A 17,515-nucleotide genomic window follows, 5' to 3' on the forward strand; every position below is an offset into this window, starting at 1 on the left:
GCAGTGCCAAGCCAGCAGGAAGGAAGGGAAATGCAGAGGCAAATCCTTGTGAACCTGGGGCAGCAACAAGGCAAGGGGAAAGGGCTCCAAGTGCCACTGCACTTCCCAGACTGTGCCAGGAGCCAAGCTGCCAGCCTGTCCTGTGGGGAGGCTCACATGGCAAATCCTGCCAGCACACTCCAGGAGAGAAATCTCGGAGTGCAGAGCCTTGCCAAGAGCTTTCACCATGTCCCTGGAGAAATGAGCCCAGACAGTGCTGAGACTCCAAGCTCTCAGAGGGAAGGACAGCTATAAACTCCTCCCTTGAAGGTGAGCTGAGAAAGAGCAGAAAGACAAAGAAAACTAAATGGCAACATTTATCACATCTCCTCCAGTCAGGATTTTCTGCTGTCACTGTTTCATTCACTTGGCAAATTTATTTTACACATTCACCTTGATGAGTGCAAGAAACAGCCGAAAAAACAGCACCCCAGGACTAACCTGTGACAGTGTTTCTGACTCCTCACCACAACAAAATCTGCTGTTTTCCCTCACCTGTGACCCCTGAGAGGGGTTTATCACTGATGAGCTGCTGTGAGGAGCATTATCCCGCTGCTCTGGAGTGCCACCCTCCTCCCCAGCTCTGCAGGAAGGAGCGAGGGACAGGAGACCACACTCTTAAACACCTCAGTGAGGGGTGACAGTGACAATGCGGCTGCCCTGGGAAGGGAAGGGCTGCAGAAAACACTCTGCCTTTCCTCAGGTTACAGACAGATGGGAAGCTGTCCCTAAGGCAGCAGCAGGCAGGAAGGCCAAGGGATCATTGCCAGGTGAAATGGGGACTGGCTCAAAGCTGTTCCCTAACAATTCCCAGCTTCACAGGCAGTGCTAAAGAAAAAGCCAAGGGGGAGATGTCTTGGCTCCCTTCCAGCCCACAGGACAGTGCTGCTTCATCACAAACCCTCCAGCCCAATGGAGGTGTCAGCAGGCCCCGCACTGATGTAAATTTTAAATTTTCTTAGGAAACAGCTCTTCAATTATCACCAAAATTAATGTCCTCTCAAAGAGAATTGGAGAAATCCCTGACATTTGGGTAATTGTAAGTTTGTCTTTGAACTGTGCGTCGAGACATCCATGTTTTAGTGGCTGGAGAGAAACAAGGGAGAGGAAAGGCGTTCAGGCAGCCAACACTAGAGCTTTTATGCTTCCCTTTTTCTTCCAGTGATATAGGGGGAATAACCAGATCCTAGGGAACACACCCACACTGACACTGAGGCCAAGAGAGCCCTGAGAGCCAGGGGATCTTTGAACCAGAGCTGTCACAGAGGAAGGAAGAAGCTGCTGCTAATAACAGCAGATTTTTTGCTAATCTGTCATATTTTAACTACCAAGGAAGAAGCAATTGAAGGCAAGCTCATGGACAGCTTATGCAATGCTTGGAAACAGATTGAATCCAGGCAACCAAGCAGCAAATATCACTTCCCCAGTCTCTGATCAAAACCTCACAGGCAAAGCTCTTTATTATCTGCCAGTACTCCATGAAATAACCTGAAAATTACTTGATTAATTCCTTGTGCTAGGAACAAGAGTATTCTAAACTTTAAAATGTTGTCTTCAGTGTAAACAGTCCATGTAAGTGATTAGAAAATCTGGAAAGAATTTCTTTTTCCCAACGTTATAATATTTAACAATTTTAAACACATGTAAACTATCAGGTAAATCACACATAAACGACACAGTTTAATCTTGCTCCTTTTTTATTCTTAACCTCCTATTGTTCTGACTAATGTTTGCTAGAAATCACTTGAAATTCCCTGCATCAGGCCATATCCATCTGTACAGCTGTAGACAAAACTCTTAGTAAGTACACTGCTAATCCCACTACATTCCACATGGTTATAATTTATATCACAGCAGAAAATCTTCACTGTTTTTGACAGTTTTCTATGTCTTTACCTTATATGACAAAAGAAAATCTGATTCATGAGAAAAGAAAAAACAAACATTCTTTTTTGCAGTGGTATGGTGAGGGGTTTTTATGTTTACTCCGCGCTAAATACTACTGGATGACTGAGCATTCCAGTCCCCATAAAATATGGAGTAAGAATGCTCTTCTGTAGGATGGCAGCTTTCAGCAATAAAAGTGAAAGGGCATGATTTACCTCTTGGCAATCCTGAAGAAACTTTTGGAGATCCCTGTTATCTTTCAGTCTCATCAAAAGTTCACTGGCTGCTTCACGGTTCTTCCTATGTCTGGTCAGAAAAAAAAACAACAGAGAAAGGAAATTAATAGACATTTCACAAAAACTGTCACTGTTGGTTTCTGGAGCCTCTTTGGACTACAGGTGCTGGTAAGTTTGTGGTGTGTGTCCTTTGCTGCCTTTCAAAGGACATTTTGGAGTGTGTTATTTAGTGGGCTCACTGAAGTTCCACATCTCCTTGTTTTTGTGACCTGCTAAATACACACAGAACATTCTGAAGTCAGTAGGGTTTCACAACATGCTATGGACAGAATTTGGCCCACTCATTTTAAACCCACAGGAGAGTTCAGGCTGTTTGCCAAAACACACAAGAAAACTGCAAATTGCAACAGTAAGATGACGTTGTGTGGCCCTTGCAGGGTGCACCTGCTGGAATCTCTTTGTAGAACACCTCCAGCACCTCCTTGTCCTGCACAAAGCTGAGCTGGGCCACAGAACCTTCCCAAGGCTGTGTTTAACCACGTGCAGCACCCCTGTGTGGTTCTGCACACAGAAGCTTTATGCAATTGGAACATATTTTTCAGAATGTTTAAGAGCAGCCAGAAGGAAGGAAAGGTTAATCCAGAAGCCCTAATTTGATTCATCACCATTTGTCCCTTGAAGATGAGTCACGCTGGCAGTCCCAAAGGTTGTGGTGGGTCCTTCAAATGGAATGGGGCTGATTCCCAAGGTACCTCTGGGCATGTTTTTAAAAATGCTTATTTTGGAGTAGTTATCTCTGTCCTTCCATCCTTTCATTATTTATGAGGCAATTTACAAGGAAGAGACAGAGTAAAGAAGACAATTTTTATTTACTGCTCATTGTGCTAGGCTTATTCCTATTGCACTGTACAGGGGTTTAAAGTGAAATATTGCTGCCATTTGTAATAAGATAAATATGGATTGAGAGTTGGAAATTATTTTAAAGGGTGGCAATTTATAAGATGAGCTCAGCACATGCTGGCAAAAGCTAAATAAATCCCTGTTAGTGGAGATCTCCAGAGACTCATGATACTCCAGAAGACCATAAATCACATGTTGATGACAACTGGATTATAACACCACTTTCCCTGATCTGCAGTAAGTTACCACAGCAAGCTCTCTGGCACCAATTTAGTGACTTCAGAAACACAAGGAATACTTAGAGACACATTTTCTGTAAAAGCAAAAGGTCTGTAGGCAGAGGAATAGGAGAAAACCCTTTAGAGGACTACAATTTGCTTCTCTTTGGCCTCAACAGCTGCCTTCAATCAACCAGGCAAGCAGCATCTCTATAGGTGTAGTCAAGAAAAGGATTTATGGATTGCATGGCAAGGAAGACACGTGCAACCATCAAAGCAACAGCCTGGAGTCCAAGCCCAGGTGAGGCTGAAGTTTTGACAGAGGGAACACAAAGGGAAAGACACAAACTTTGCCTTAGGAAAAACTTCTCTAATGAGGCAAACATCCCTGGGTTTGATTCCACTCTTTCTTGGCTGGCTTTTATATGCCTGGGCAAACACACTGCATTACTCAGGTTGTTAAAATGAAGTAAAGAACAGCTTGGGTGATTTTATCAGGCTGATTTCAGAGATTTAAGGCTAGATTACATTACAGACTCATGTATTCTGGAGAGGACACAAGTTATGAAGTTTAAAGGAGAACTTTCATGGTGCTTGAATAGATTTAAGCACAGAAATTCTTATGTTGAAAAAACACAAATTTTAAAAAACTAACAAAAATAACTCCCATGGAGTGTTGGAAATACTGACTAGAAGAACTTTGAAGGAAACCATGCAGGGATATCAAACAGATGATGCCATAGCATAACAAATACAATCTCTGGTGCTTAGAGCTATGTAACTGTACAAGGTTGTTTTGTTCAAGATGACCTGGAGTGAGACTGGACAATGAGTTTTCTCTGAAGAACAGGGCTGAACCATAACAAAGTAGAAGCATTTTGAGGATGGGCACTGCTGGAACAGACAGGAATTCCTGTGTTTTCATCACTGACCTTTTAATGGGAATAAAGGATTTTAAGAAGTTATTTAGTCTGTTCTCCTGCTCCAGACTAGCTGTACCTAAATATCAATAACTCCTTGTTCTGATATCCCTAAATTCTTTTAAAGAATTCACACTTAAGGTTGTCAGTGACTGCTTCTTACTAATTTGCCAGAACAGTTTGTGGAAGAATAGTTTGCTCTGCAGACTCCAGTTATTTAGAATGGCTTTGAATTCTGTATCACACATAGGACTTACACTATAAGTGTAAGATCTGTTCAGCACAAGGAGGTGTCTGACACAAATTAATCTAGAATTTGCCTGGTGTCCCCAGGTTGACTCCCAGAGGCCCCTGAGAATGCTGACAGTGCTGAAAACTGACAAAACCACTTGTGGTTTAACTGTAAGCCTGTGGGTTTCAAAGCCTGTGCAGCAATAATAAATCTTACACATGGTGTGAATGCAGCTGACTGCTAGGAATCCTGAGATATATGAAAGGCAGTTTTAGCTTCTTTCATTGCTCCAGCAAACAGGGCACTCTCCCTTCTGAATGGGCAAGAACAAAACTTACTTCTGTTCTCTGTTGAGCAGAAAGTTGCACAAATACAAAAGTTGATGTAAAACAGGCTCAGATCACAATTTGTGCCAGGTCTGCCACTGTCTTTAGACTAAATCTCCCTTGCAGAATCAGAGGCCATGAGCGGGCACATGAAGAGGGGCAGTTCCCCAACACTCTTCCAAGAGAAAATGGAGGAGAAACTGCTTCAGAGCAGCAGAAGTCACCCAAGCAGAGAAAGCTGCACAGGGAGACCAGCTTCTTTCCCAGCTGAAAAAGCTAGATAGCTTGATGCAAACCCACCTTCTCCTTCCCTTACCCTTACTCCATGTCCTTATGCTCATTCATTCTTGCTTGTGAACTGCACTAAAAGGTTGTGCTGAAGTGTTTCTTTCCTATTGCACTTTTCTCCTTGTGCCATCCCTACTGAGATGGGAACCATCCCAGGGCAGGGCCTGTCTGCTGCACCAGGGCCAGTGGGGTCTCCTCAGGAACAGCTCAAAAGCACCACTACAAAACCCACTCTGAACAATACCAGAAACTACAAAGAGCTCCCTATGGGAAGTATGGAGCCACTGCACATATTTGTGCTTGTTTGTTTTGGTCCTTTGTTAGACATCCAGGTGGAGCTCAGCTGGGAGAGCCACTTTTTGTGAAAGCAAAGAGGCTTCCTTTGCTACCCCTCCCAGTGCACGCAGCCCCAAGGCTTTGTTCTGGAGGCTTATCAGCCCCCCAGATTTGGGGAGGAATCGCACGGATTTCCTGGATAGCGGCGCTCCGGATGGTTTTTGCAGCGCGCGGCATAAATAGCTTTGGAATTGAGGAAATGCTCACTTCCAGTAGGAGCTCCAGCACACGTCCCCCGGGCAGGACAGCAGGGACAACGGGGCACAGAGGAGCAGCTGCACTGGGGTGACAGCCACCAGAGCCTCTGCAGAGCACACAGGACAGGGGCTGAAGCTGTCTGCCGTTCTAGCTGCAAGATGCAGCTGGCCATTTGCTGTGATATCCTTGGATGATTTCTTTTCATTCCAAAAGTTGCAGAAAGAGGACACCTGACCAGAAGGCTGGGATCAAGCTCTCCTGCTTTCCTAAGTGGATGGGAAAACTTAGAGTAGAGGGTGCTTAGAGAGGGTAAATAAGGAAAACCACTGTCCTAGTTGCCCCCTTGATTTTCCTGTAATCTCTTCCTGGCCTTTGCAGATTCTCTCTGGAATCCAGAGCCAAGCTGGTGAGAGACAGAATGGAAACATGGGGTAGCCTGGGGGTTCAGCTGTCAGAGGCCCTCAGCAAGCCCAGGGAACAGGAAGAGCTGCCTTTCCTGAAGCCATGAGACATTGCTAAAGTGGGTGCACACACAGTGGGACATCTCTGCCCAAACAGGAAAGGTACAACATCTTCTGAACTACTTCAGTTCAGTTTCTCCTTGGAGATGAAGCTCAGGAGAACCTGAGCTTAACCAGCTGTGGGGGGATGCAAGTCTGATGGGAGGGTCATCAGTGACATTTCACAGCTCACTGCTGTGTTCTGACACTCACAGTGCCTTGAAAGACTCCACTGTTATCCCAACCAAAAGCAGAAAGAACAACAGCCATCAAAACTGAACATTTGGGTTTCAAAGAAAAAGAAACTTTTAATGTTCTATAGCATCCATGCCACAGCCAGAGAGAGAGAAAGCAAAGGACTTGTTCTGGGATGAAAGACACATTTGTACCAGTGGTGCTTCCTAATCTGATCTCAGAGGGGCCAGACAAGCTGGAAGAGGTGATCAAAGTCAAGTGGGTGGGGTGCATGTAATGCCAATTACACCCTTGAAGAGCCACATTCCTTCTCCAGAGGAAGGACAGGAATAAGTTATTGTAATTACACCAGCTCAGGGGCAGCAGAGGAAACTGAGACTTGTGGAACCAGACACAGCCAACTGCTACGGCTCCCACCAGAGAATCAAGTCTGCTCATACTCCAAGAACTACACAGCAACACTCAAACAACCAAATTCTGGGTAGGGAGCTCATTATCTACCAAGCCTCTAGAAAGTGGGGAAGGTATTGTTTAACTAAGATTAGCCAGGCACATTCTTGAAACAGGACAGTTCCTATTTTTCCATGAGACAAAGAAAACAGTCTGGAACAGACATTTTCTAAGCTGTTACTCTGCCTTTAGATCCTGGTGAAAGGGCATCTCTCAGAGAAGAGAATTAAAGGAGGAACAGCTACATTCTACCATCATTCTGCCCTTACCTGTCATCAATTGAGTCCACCTTCTCCTGGATTTTATCAGAGTTAATGTTCCCATCACTAACAAGCCTCCTGCCCGTCTCCACAACTGCATTGATCTTTTCTTCATTGGCATCCATGGTGGTCATGAAATCCTCCTGCTTTTTAATAGCAGCTTCTGCTCCTTCCAAGGTGGTTGGCATCTCTGTGTGTGCCAGAACATACTCCTGGGATTAAAAGAAATCAGAGGAAAAATTGTTACACTCAGGCTATACTGCTGCTCCAACAACAGACACTCCCCAAGAACAGTGTGAAGTAAAATACAGTTAGAAAAGGGCAATTTGTCTGCTTGTGGCTCTCCCACCAATACACTTTGTCTGTTAATTGCTTGCAGTACACAGTGCCAACCTGTAGAAATGAAGTCAGGTATATCTTGACCACCACTTGCCTGGTTATTAAGGAAAGCTTCTGCTTGCTTGGTATCTCTGAGAAACAGCTGGTAGGCATGAGACTGGGAAAGGAGATTTTGCCTGTTCTCCCACATTTTGTGAAGCTCATTCCATCCGGTGTCCAAAGCCTGTAGGCGCTGGCGTAGGAACATGTACTGAGCGTCAGTTTGCCCTTGTGTCACCATCTCACCCATGTCCCTCATCTTCTGATAATCTTCCTCGTAGTTGTTGATTTCATTCTTGATATTCTCGTGCTGAGTGAGCAGCTTCTCAGCCTCTGTCAGGGTGTTGGGCATATCTTCGGAGGCAATTGCAGTCTGTGTTCTGGAGAGCCAGGACTGGAAGTCATCCAGATCTCTCAGGAACTGCTGCAGCTTGCTGGCCTCTCCCAGGGACTCTTCCCGGTTCTTCAGGGTGGTCTTCATTTCTTCCCACACGTCATTGATCTCTGCAAGCCGTGAAAGGATGGCTTGTGCCTGGTCAGGATGCTCTGATTCCAGTTTCTCTGCCTCCTTTTGCAGGTCACTGAGCTTGGCTTCGATGGCCACCAGGTCCCGTTCCATGCCCGTCAGCTTCCTCTGCAAGGCCATCACTCCAGCCAGGTCGTTACCCAGATCTTGTGTGGACTCAATCACTTTGGTCTTTTCCCTGATCCAGGATTTGGTTTCATTACATTCAAGATGGTAGTTCTGGATACTCAGAGCAGAGAGCAGAGCATCCTTCTTCCTATCTACCAGTTCTCGGAACTGGCTCCACCTGAAATGTGTGAGGAGAGCAGAGAAATTGAGATTTGTGGGAAAAGGATGTGGCAGCATTGCTGAGTGAGCAGCTGCTCTCAGCAGCTTGGTAAACCCAGCTACTCAGGGTTTCCTCAGTCCTTCCCATACCATCAGTATTTCTAGTAAAGCAACCATTAACCCAGATATGGTGTGTATTAAAATGTGACAAGTACCAGCACACAGAGTGTAATTTTTCCTCAAGTGAAAAACTGGCACTTACACTGACTTTTCACACTCCCTTGCTTTATTCTGAAGGTAAAAAATGTGGGAGTTTACACAAAACTACATTGATTTCTTTTTTATCACAGTAATTATTACAGTCAATTTCCAGCTCTCAAATCAAGGTGCTGACACACTCAGGGCTTGATTAAGTCAAGAGCAAAACTCCACCTGATAATAAAGTATTTGAAAGGCACAACTCTTTCCTTTTGAAGCCTTAAAGATTCTTCAGGTAACAGCATCAGAATATCTTAAAAAAGCCTGCTTAAGAAAAACAAATGACCCCACCATACTTGTTCCAGCTGGTGTGATGCTCCTGAGCACGAGGCTTTCACTTACCTTGTGTTGAGTTTATCTTGCTGTGCTTTGATCTTCTCCCCGGGGTGGCCACTGTGCATCAGCTGCCTGGCAATCTGGTTCACCACGGCCACACGGGATGCCTGGTTGTTCATTTCTGGCTCCAAGCTTTCAAACCTGGAGTGGGAGAAAACAAACAAACACAAGATCCCCCAGGCATTAGAGAATTTGAACTACAGGCAAGCTGAGAAAGGTAGCTGGGGTAAAACACTTCCACCCAGTATTCCCCAAACTTCCTGGTAAAGGCATTCTCACCTGTGCTGGATCACTTCCAGGTCCTCCAGCTTCTCTGGAATCTGCATATTATTCAGCCATTTCTCCTTTTCGTCGATCCAAAGCTCACAAGCATCTGCCTCACTGAACATCTTATAGAGAGCGAGGGTATCCTGCAGGGCCTGTTTACGCAGCCGGGTCAGCTCAGCAACCTCTTTGTATCTCTCCTCGATTCCGGACAACCTGCCTTGCACATCTGGAGACTCCGCGTGCTCCTGCGGCAGGGCCTTGGCCTGCTCGTGAAGAGAGTCGATGGTCGGCCGGTAGCTCGCAATCTCTTCAGCCACATCTTTGTGTTTCTTGACCAAGGACTGAGTGGAATATTCATCATGGCCAACATCATTACTGGAGACAATCTTGAGGATGTCCAACATCCACGCGTCAATATCATCAGCATCAGCCTGGAACTGGTGAAGGAGAGAGGCTTCCTCCAGCCGCTTCTTCCTAATGGCAGATAACTGCTCCAGGTTAGCCCACTGCTCCCGGATATCCTTAATTCTTTCTCTGATCTTCTCAGACCCAAAATGCTCTTCCGCGATCATGTCTTCACCTTCTTTTATCGCCTGCTGAAAGTGGCCACTGCGGCCACTCATCTCATCCTCAAACGCCTTGTGTTTACTCAAGAGTCGGACAACACTGGTTAGGTCCTTCCCATAGTCATCAGATGACAGGATCTGCTCCTTCTCCCTGATCCAGCCCTCCTCTTCAGCCATTTCCCAGAAGAATTTCCAGAGGCGCCGGGACTCCTCAAGGCGCGCACGGCGCTCGGCCGCGAGCTGGCAGAGCTCCTGGTAGCAGAACTCCATGTGAGCCACGCGGTCCCTGATCACCTGCGGGTCACAGGGCTTGTAACCTGCTCGGACAGAGAACGTGTGTTACCACCTGGCCTCATTCGCTCCCATCCCCACAGCTGGGGCACAGGCAGAGCTCTGAATTCCTGCATGTGCCAGCTACAATGTTTACATGAAAGAATCCATGGTTAGTCTAAGGAAAGTGAGTGGGAAGTGTTCAAGCTCCATCACACAATAACGCAGATCAGAAAACACTATTCTTTCCAAAAGACAAAAAAAAACCCCAAAAGGAAAGATATTCATGACTGTTTCCAGTGAGCCAAAATTCATTGAATTCAGATTTATGCACAACTGCACAAAATGGACATCATTTATTATATTAACAGCGCTGGGTTCTAGGGATTGCTTCCTTTTAGGATAAATCGGGACACCGTCAGACTGGGTCCAACAATCTGTGTAAACGTTTGCATTAGGAACACAGCATGGGGAGCCGTGGTGACCCTCTACAAAGTCACAGCGGCTGCTGGTGAGGAGTGTGACATCCCATGCAAGGCACAATGCCACACTCAATTCCTGAACAGGCTCCTGGACAAATGAATCATTGAAATGCTGAGTACAGAAGGAACAAATGGAGCTGGATTCTCCCATTCTGGTGGGAAATTTAGCTAACCTATCTTGCAGAACTAATGAATGTCACAGATAACCTCATAGGTAATTAAGACAAAAGGGGTATGTGGGGTGCTGGTTACCTTCTCCATCAGTGGCAAACTTCTGAGCAGAGGCATTGACCCCTCTTACTCTCTCAGCCTGAATAGCGATGTCAGCTTCCACCAGAGCATGTTTCTGCAGCAGGTCCTCAACTCCCAACAAATGTTTGCCGTAGTCTTGGGACAGCAAAAGCACCTGAACAAAATGAGAAAGACAAGTAAAACAGGCTGAAGACCATAAGCTGCTTGCTTCTCTGGGACTCCAGGCACTGTTATCTGTTGGTACATCAGGTCAGAGGAACTCCAGGCCCATAAGGACAGAAATTTCAAATGTAGAGACATGGCTGATACAAATTTGAGCCAGCAGTTTTGAAATCACTGGCAACGACTAAGAACTTGACTGCTCTTCAATGAATTTGCAGTCTAGGATGCTGAGAGTCTGAGTTAGCTCAGCAGGGCCAAGGAGCAGCACTCAGCCCAAGTGCTGTGAGCTCCTGCTGAGCTGTTTCTTTCCTCCAACAGCTTCCAAGTTCTGCTGGCTGATGGACAAGTCGTGGTCCTTTCCCTTCCCAAATCCCAGGAGAACAGACAGGAAGAAATTCAAGCTTTTTAAAGCAGAGAGGTGAAGAGGTGACTTGCTCCCCATGTAAATCACGATGGAGAGAGATTATTTCATTCCCTTTTACCAAATCTGTCATCTCTACCCAAGCACTGTGACCAAAACTTCTGGGCTCTATGAGATAAACATGAAGCTAGAAAGTAGCTTTCTATAGGAGTGAACTTGTTCTTTTTCCTTAACATGGTTTTAATCTTTATTGTTAACAAATCATAAGGAATTTGTTCACCGCTCTTGAATGTGGATCTTCTGGGTCTGTGTATTAAACCAGAGGGGCAAAATGAATCTTGACAGAAAGGGACACGTACACCTCTGAGCAATATTTGGTCTGCCTTCTCAAAGGACTTCCACCCACCTTCATCTCGTCCATCCAGTCCATAATGTACAGCATTTCCTGGAAAATCTTCTGCAGCCCAAGGTTCATCTCCAGCCGCTGTCTCCGTGCCCGGAGCAGCTCCAGGAGATACTCCCACAGGCGGATGACATTGTCCTTCCTTGCAGTGATGCGTTTGATGTCGTGGTAGTTTTCAGTCTCGAGCTCCTTCGCCACCGCCACCACGGCCTGAACCCGCTCCTCGTACGCCGCGATGTCCGTCTCGATGGCCTCGTGCTTCTTCGTGGCAGCCTCCACTGCTGGGAGGTCAAAGCCAAAATTGTCCTGCAAAGATAGAGGCACTTCTTCAGGAATGGCTGCTGAGGACAAAAGTCTCACTGCTCAACGTCTGCTGTCAGTTCTGACTTGGCAAAACACACTTGTTAGCAAATCCGGGACCTCAAAATGCTCCTAAGAGTCTTCTTTAAATAAAATAAGAGATGCCTCTGATAATAAAGAACCACTGATAAAATCACAGATATTATTCACTGCCTTTGGGGGAAGAATCACATGGTCATCAGGATTAGCCTGGGGCTGATCTAATATTATCATCTCTAATAATAAACAATAAAATTAACTCCTGGGCTAATTTCACTGAACTCAGCAAAATATTCAGGTAAAGAAAATATTGACTGTGGGTAGTTATTTCCTTATCAAATTCTCCTGACCACAGTCTGGTAGGTTCAAGGAAGGGAATCCCAAACGTATAAAAGTGAGGATGTACAGTACATACACATATAGAATAACTAAATGCAATAAATAAATATACACATATATAGATGTAGTAAAATATGAAGCACAGGGAAGAAAATGTTCTCCTTGCAAGAACTGCATCCTGTAATTACTCATGGGAACAATTTTAGTCACCCAGACAATTTCTGAGAGCAGCACCTGAGAAACGAGACGTTGATTTTCACTCAGCCAAGTTTCTCTCATAGCTGCCTTGCGATCGAATCTCCGTGCAAGTTGTTCCAGTTTCTCTTGTCTGATGAGCTCATTTCGCAGTGCCAGTTCTCTTTCATGTTCAGCTTTTTCCAGTCTTTCCCAGGCCTGAAGATACGGAGGAAAAACACATGGCTTCTAAACAACACATTCTTACAAGATTATGATAAATCCCATCTTCTTTGCATGAAATCAGGGCTGAAGCCACGACAGGCAACTTTCACCAAACTGGTTCAATTATTTATAAGCCTATAAATCCAGTTTGCACTGGCTGGCCCTACACCTTGTTTGCTAATATAAACACATGACTTAAAATCTGTTCTCAATTTAGTCAGTCATTTTCTGAGCAAGTTGTTTATCTCAGATGCATTTTCTCTCGCCCTTTCTTACCCCCCTTCCCAACAAAGCCTAAGGAAACCACCTGGCTTGAATGTGTAAGAAAGTGTTTATTTCAAAAAATAAAATCTCCTGAGTGCTGCTCCTAAACAAGCAGATTCTATCTTCCTCCTTTAGGAAATGGGAATTAGAGATTCATGGCCTCTCACCTCCAAAATCAACATACAACTGTTGTTCTTCATTACACTTTAGAAAAGAAAACAACTGCAGAATTTGGTTACTTCTGGTGCTTACAAGTCCTTTATTCCCCCCAAGCTAGGAGTTATTCATATGCATGATGATAATATTACAAAAATCAGAAGTCTTAGAAGCTGGAAGTCAGCTAATCACCTCTCAGATCTTACAGACAACAAAAAACCCCTCAATTAAACACAAACTAAATCTAAATCCGAACAGATGTGAAACTGCCTGAAACATGACTATTTTGGGCATTCCTCCTGCAACCAGGAGAGCTGAGCAGTTTGCTGCTCCCTGGGATGAGGCCACAGACACCCACAACAGCTGGTATGGGACTGCCAAGCATGATTAAACACAAAGGAGAAAGCTGCCAGGCTGAAGCTGTTTGTTATCCTTGAGAGAGCCTGTCAACTCTGCTGTGCTCAGCCCTGCCCTGCCAGCTGCAGCAGCAGAGAACAGGCTGCAGGAATCCAGAGGGATCCACGATGCCCAGGCAGGGCACTGGGAGGTGAAGGGGAGGGCACAGCACCTACTGCTGCTGCCTTCTGTCACTTCTCTCCAACAGCCAGGACCACGAGGGGCAAGGCAGAGCTGGCAGCCCCAGGAGCAGAAGCTCCTACAGATGCTGAGGACACCCCAGGCCTGGCTCAGGGAAGTAAGTCCGAGCTACAGGAAAAGGTCACCCCACCTCACCCATCTCTTACAGCCCCACATCAAGGCTGGAGATCACAAATGGTTTTGAGAAGAACAAATGTTGAGAGAAAACAGCAATATCCTGAGCCACAGGGGAGGAGCTGCTCAGTTTACCTTGTTAATGTCAGAGATGAGTTTGCCCTCCCTCGGCATGTACACTTTCTGATTGTTGGCTCTCATTTTGCTTTGGATGGTAAAAAGCAGCACTTCCAGGTTTCCTTTTTCTGTAAATCTAAACAAAATTTTGCAAGAGAATTGAGTCACAATCAAACTTTCATTACTGCTAAGGTATAATCATAGAACCATGAATTGACAGAATGGTTTGGGTTGGAAAGGACCTTGAAGCCCATCCAGTTACACCCCCTGCCAGGGCAGGGACACCTTCCACTATCCCAGCCCTGTCCCACCCAGTCTGGAACACTTCCAGGGATGGGGCAGCCACAGCTTCTCTGGGTAACCTGTGCCAGGGCCTCACCACCCTTACAGGGAAGCTCTTCTATAAAACATTGAATATAGTCAACTACAGTAAACTATAGTACAGCACTTGTTTAAAATGTTGACGTGGTGAATGGTGCATTCACATAAACACCTCCATCTTGTGTGGAAGCTGGGAGCAATGGAAATAGCCCACACTTCCCCTGGAGCCAGTTGGGGCAGACAGCAAAAGCAACTTCACAGAAGTCAGCTGTCTGAGTGTTTGGATTTAAACCCCTCAGGGGACAGGAAAAGGCTTTTTTTTTTAATTCTAGTACGTGCACTGTCCTAGTTCACTCCATCAGCACAAGAAATAGAAGTTTTATTTAAAGCCCTCCGCCATCAGTAAACTCTTCCCACTGTTTTCCCTGTGTTGTACGCCTGGGAAACAAACAAACTCCAGGGGCATTAGGGAATAGTCTGCAATTTTAGAAGAAGTCTGGATCCTGTGTAATGTTTTGGGTCATGATTATTATTCATTAGAACTCGAATTAGACAAAAATAATAAACAGATTTGATATCACAATCCTAAAGAGGCTTTCCAGAAAGAAGTTGCCCTGTTTTGCTTGTATCATTTTGAGTAAGTAGAGCTGTTTGACAAAGCCAGACACGTTTCCTCTTCATGTTGGATAAGCAGTAGGGATCTTTTAATAGCAGCATTTTGGTATTATCCTCTGCTATTAAAAGCACAAGTGGTGACATTACTGTACTACCACAGTATGCTATTACCACTCATATGATAAGACAGGCATCCCAGGGCAGGGACAGCTTCCAGGACTCCCAGATCCTGTGGGAGACATGCTATTCTCGTTGCTGTTGTTATTATCTGCTCACTGAACAGCACAAAGCAAACAGGCCCCAAGTAACACCGACGAGTACCAATCAGGAATATGAGAGCTGGGCTTACTCAGGAAAATAAATTCTTAAGCCACAACTAAAATTACTTGCATGTGTTTGTTTTTTAAAAAAATCAATGAGTGACTAAGCCACCAATGCCACTGACTGTTGTGTTAAGATGAGGTTAAACTCACTTGGGTGGTTTCTCCACTGTGCGGTAAGTGTTGAATGCCTGCAGCTGCTGCTGCACCCCAACCAGGGAGTTGGCGAATTTGCGATTGTTGAGGATGATAATGGTTTGCTCAATCCACTCCAGCAGGTCAGAAGCCAGGGACTCGTATTTTTCTATCATTTTCTCTGTTTCAATGGCATTGTCAAGCACCTGCAACAGCAGCACAACACACATGAGTCACAAGGGCAGTGCTCTTCAGTCATTTAAATCCAACAAGCCACATAAAAGAAACTGCTGGGAGACTTGAGTTGTGAATCAGAGTACTCACTGCCGGGATCCCTGAGGAATGAGAGCTTGGCATTTTTCAGCACTAAATTCCCAAGATCCCACAGCAATAGGGGGGCAGAGCTGAGGCTCACAAAAGGATTCACGTTCAATCTGCCAGCTGTAAGGACCGGGGCAATGTCGCCAAAGGACAGAGAATGACTGCACATGTTTTAAATTAGGGACTTTTCCAGAGGAGACAGAGGGCCCAGAGGGTGAGGAGCAGTTAATGAGAAAAGAAAAGTAGCAATGATGCAAAATGAACAAGCAAAAATAAAACACCAGCCAAATGTTTTCTAATGTGAGGCAGCTGGAAATTAACTACTCCTCACAGTCACATGGGAATATTTAACACTCAAAATATGTTCAAAAGCAAAAAAATCAAAATTACCAGAGAATGGTCTCTTTAAAAATTAACACCCAAGAGGAAAAAAGAAAATCAGAAATATTTTGCTTGCTTTGTAACAATTTATAATTTAAACTGGCAGACCTTTCCGATACGTTTTCCTTCGACAGCCAAAGCCTTCATCTTGGAGAAGTAGTGGTAATATGTCACCACATAGGTGATGATTGACTTTTCATCAGGGTGATCAACACTGATATCTGCAAACCAAACAAGAGTTATCTCAGCATGCTGAGGCTGCAGGGGTTACACCGAGAGAGCTCAGAGTGCACCAAGGATACGTTTGGGAGTCAGAGATGGGGTCAGTGGCAGTTCAGCCCCTAAGGTTGGTGTCCTAATAAAAAGTAAATTGAGCAGCTTTGCACTGGTTCTGGCAGTAGTGTGGACTGGGGCTAAAGCTTGGGGCCTTTGGGCTTTACAGTCAAGTTCCAGACTTTGCCACAGCTTGTGCACAGCCAAATAACTCCTCTGGTGTCTGTGTGAGTTGACAGAGCTACTGTTAATTGACAACTTCAGTGCTGTGTCAGCATTTGGAGAGAGGAATTCAAACTTATGTCTGTCCAGGTGAATCTGAGAGATACAGGTGGAAAACAAAATATTTCTCAGCAATTCTGAGGCACTGGAAAATAAACAAGAAGAAACTTGCCTAAACACATCGCTTCTGCCCTGTGACACAAAATGATCTTGCCCCAGCACTGGAAGCACACACATTCCCACAGAAGCACAGGCTGAAGCTTCTCTGCTCCTCTGCTTCTCTTCCTTCTCAGAAGGAAGCCTCTGACTGGAATGACTTCATGGACACATGACCAGGCCAACAAACTTGTTCAGATGTCAGTAAATAAACACAGGATTAAGGGCTCTTGTGCTACTGCTGCTCAGTTTGCTGCTGGAGAAATTTCACATTCTCCCCCTCCCTCTCTTCCTGTATCACCAGGTGAGTCAGCAGCATCCAGCTGCTCTTGGACACAAAAAGCTGTCACAGAGATGTGCTCTGACATTGAGGGGTGGGAAGAAAGAGCCCTTAAGTGCTGAAACTGCTGGAATTCTTACCCTCAGGGTCCAGGAGCTTGGTAAGACCAAGGTGCTGCTCTGCAAGGTTAAAAGCATTCTGCAGATTGTAGTGTGCATTTGATTTCTTCAGCTTGTCAAAATCAATCAGATCAGGCCTAGACAGGATGGAAAATTCTTTAGATTTCCCAAAGCACAGTGCAGCCACCCTCAAATGAACTAAAATCTCCAACCCTTAGAAAACCCAGCCAACGTTTCACGGGCCCTATGCATTTCCCAGCAGCGTTAAAGGAATGAAGCAATGTCCAGCACATGGCACAGCAGGACCTGGCCATGGGAGAGAGCAGGGGAGAGCTAAACAGCAGGGAAGGTGACCCTGGAGAAGAGAAGAACAAAGCTGTGGTCATGAGTCTCATGACCATGGCAGCCTGGCACCACATCTGGCCACCCTTGGGCAGGGATTTCCTTTCCCTCCAGGCTGCTCTGGGTGTGCTCCCCTACTCCTGCCCCTAAATTCCAGACCTGGGCATGAGTTACTCACTGAGGTACAAGAAC

The 17,515-nt window shown here is 45.4% G+C and overlaps 1 protein-coding gene across 1 annotated transcript in view; it reads right to left on the reverse strand.

Annotated features, from left to right (window-relative positions):
- Nucleotides 1–17,515, reverse strand: part of SPTBN1 (spectrin beta, non-erythrocytic 1) — a 114,721-nt gene that overhangs the window by 22,352 nt on the left and 74,854 nt on the right. The window contains exons 7-18 of the mRNA XM_041473928.1: nucleotides 17,003–17,118; nucleotides 16,040–16,152; nucleotides 15,248–15,435; nucleotides 13,857–13,974; nucleotides 12,426–12,584; nucleotides 11,517–11,819; nucleotides 10,588–10,741; nucleotides 9,030–9,900; nucleotides 8,757–8,891; nucleotides 7,419–8,175; nucleotides 6,995–7,197; nucleotides 2,142–2,232 (exon numbers count right to left, since the gene is read on the reverse strand). Of these exons, the coding sequence (XP_041329862.1) occupies nucleotides 2,142–2,232; nucleotides 6,995–7,197; nucleotides 7,419–8,175; nucleotides 8,757–8,891; nucleotides 9,030–9,900; nucleotides 10,588–10,741; nucleotides 11,517–11,819; nucleotides 12,426–12,584; nucleotides 13,857–13,974; nucleotides 15,248–15,435; nucleotides 16,040–16,152; nucleotides 17,003–17,118 (3,208 nt within the window). The remainder of the gene's footprint in view (nucleotides 1–2,141; nucleotides 2,233–6,994; nucleotides 7,198–7,418; nucleotides 8,176–8,756; nucleotides 8,892–9,029; nucleotides 9,901–10,587; nucleotides 10,742–11,516; nucleotides 11,820–12,425; nucleotides 12,585–13,856; nucleotides 13,975–15,247; nucleotides 15,436–16,039; nucleotides 16,153–17,002; nucleotides 17,119–17,515) is intronic.

The sequence above is a fragment of the Pyrgilauda ruficollis genome, unplaced genomic scaffold, assembly GCF_017590135.1.
Source record: "Pyrgilauda ruficollis isolate IOZ18807 unplaced genomic scaffold, ASM1759013v1 scaffold31, whole genome shotgun sequence".
NCBI lineage: Eukaryota > Metazoa > Chordata > Aves > Passeriformes > Passeridae > Pyrgilauda > Pyrgilauda ruficollis.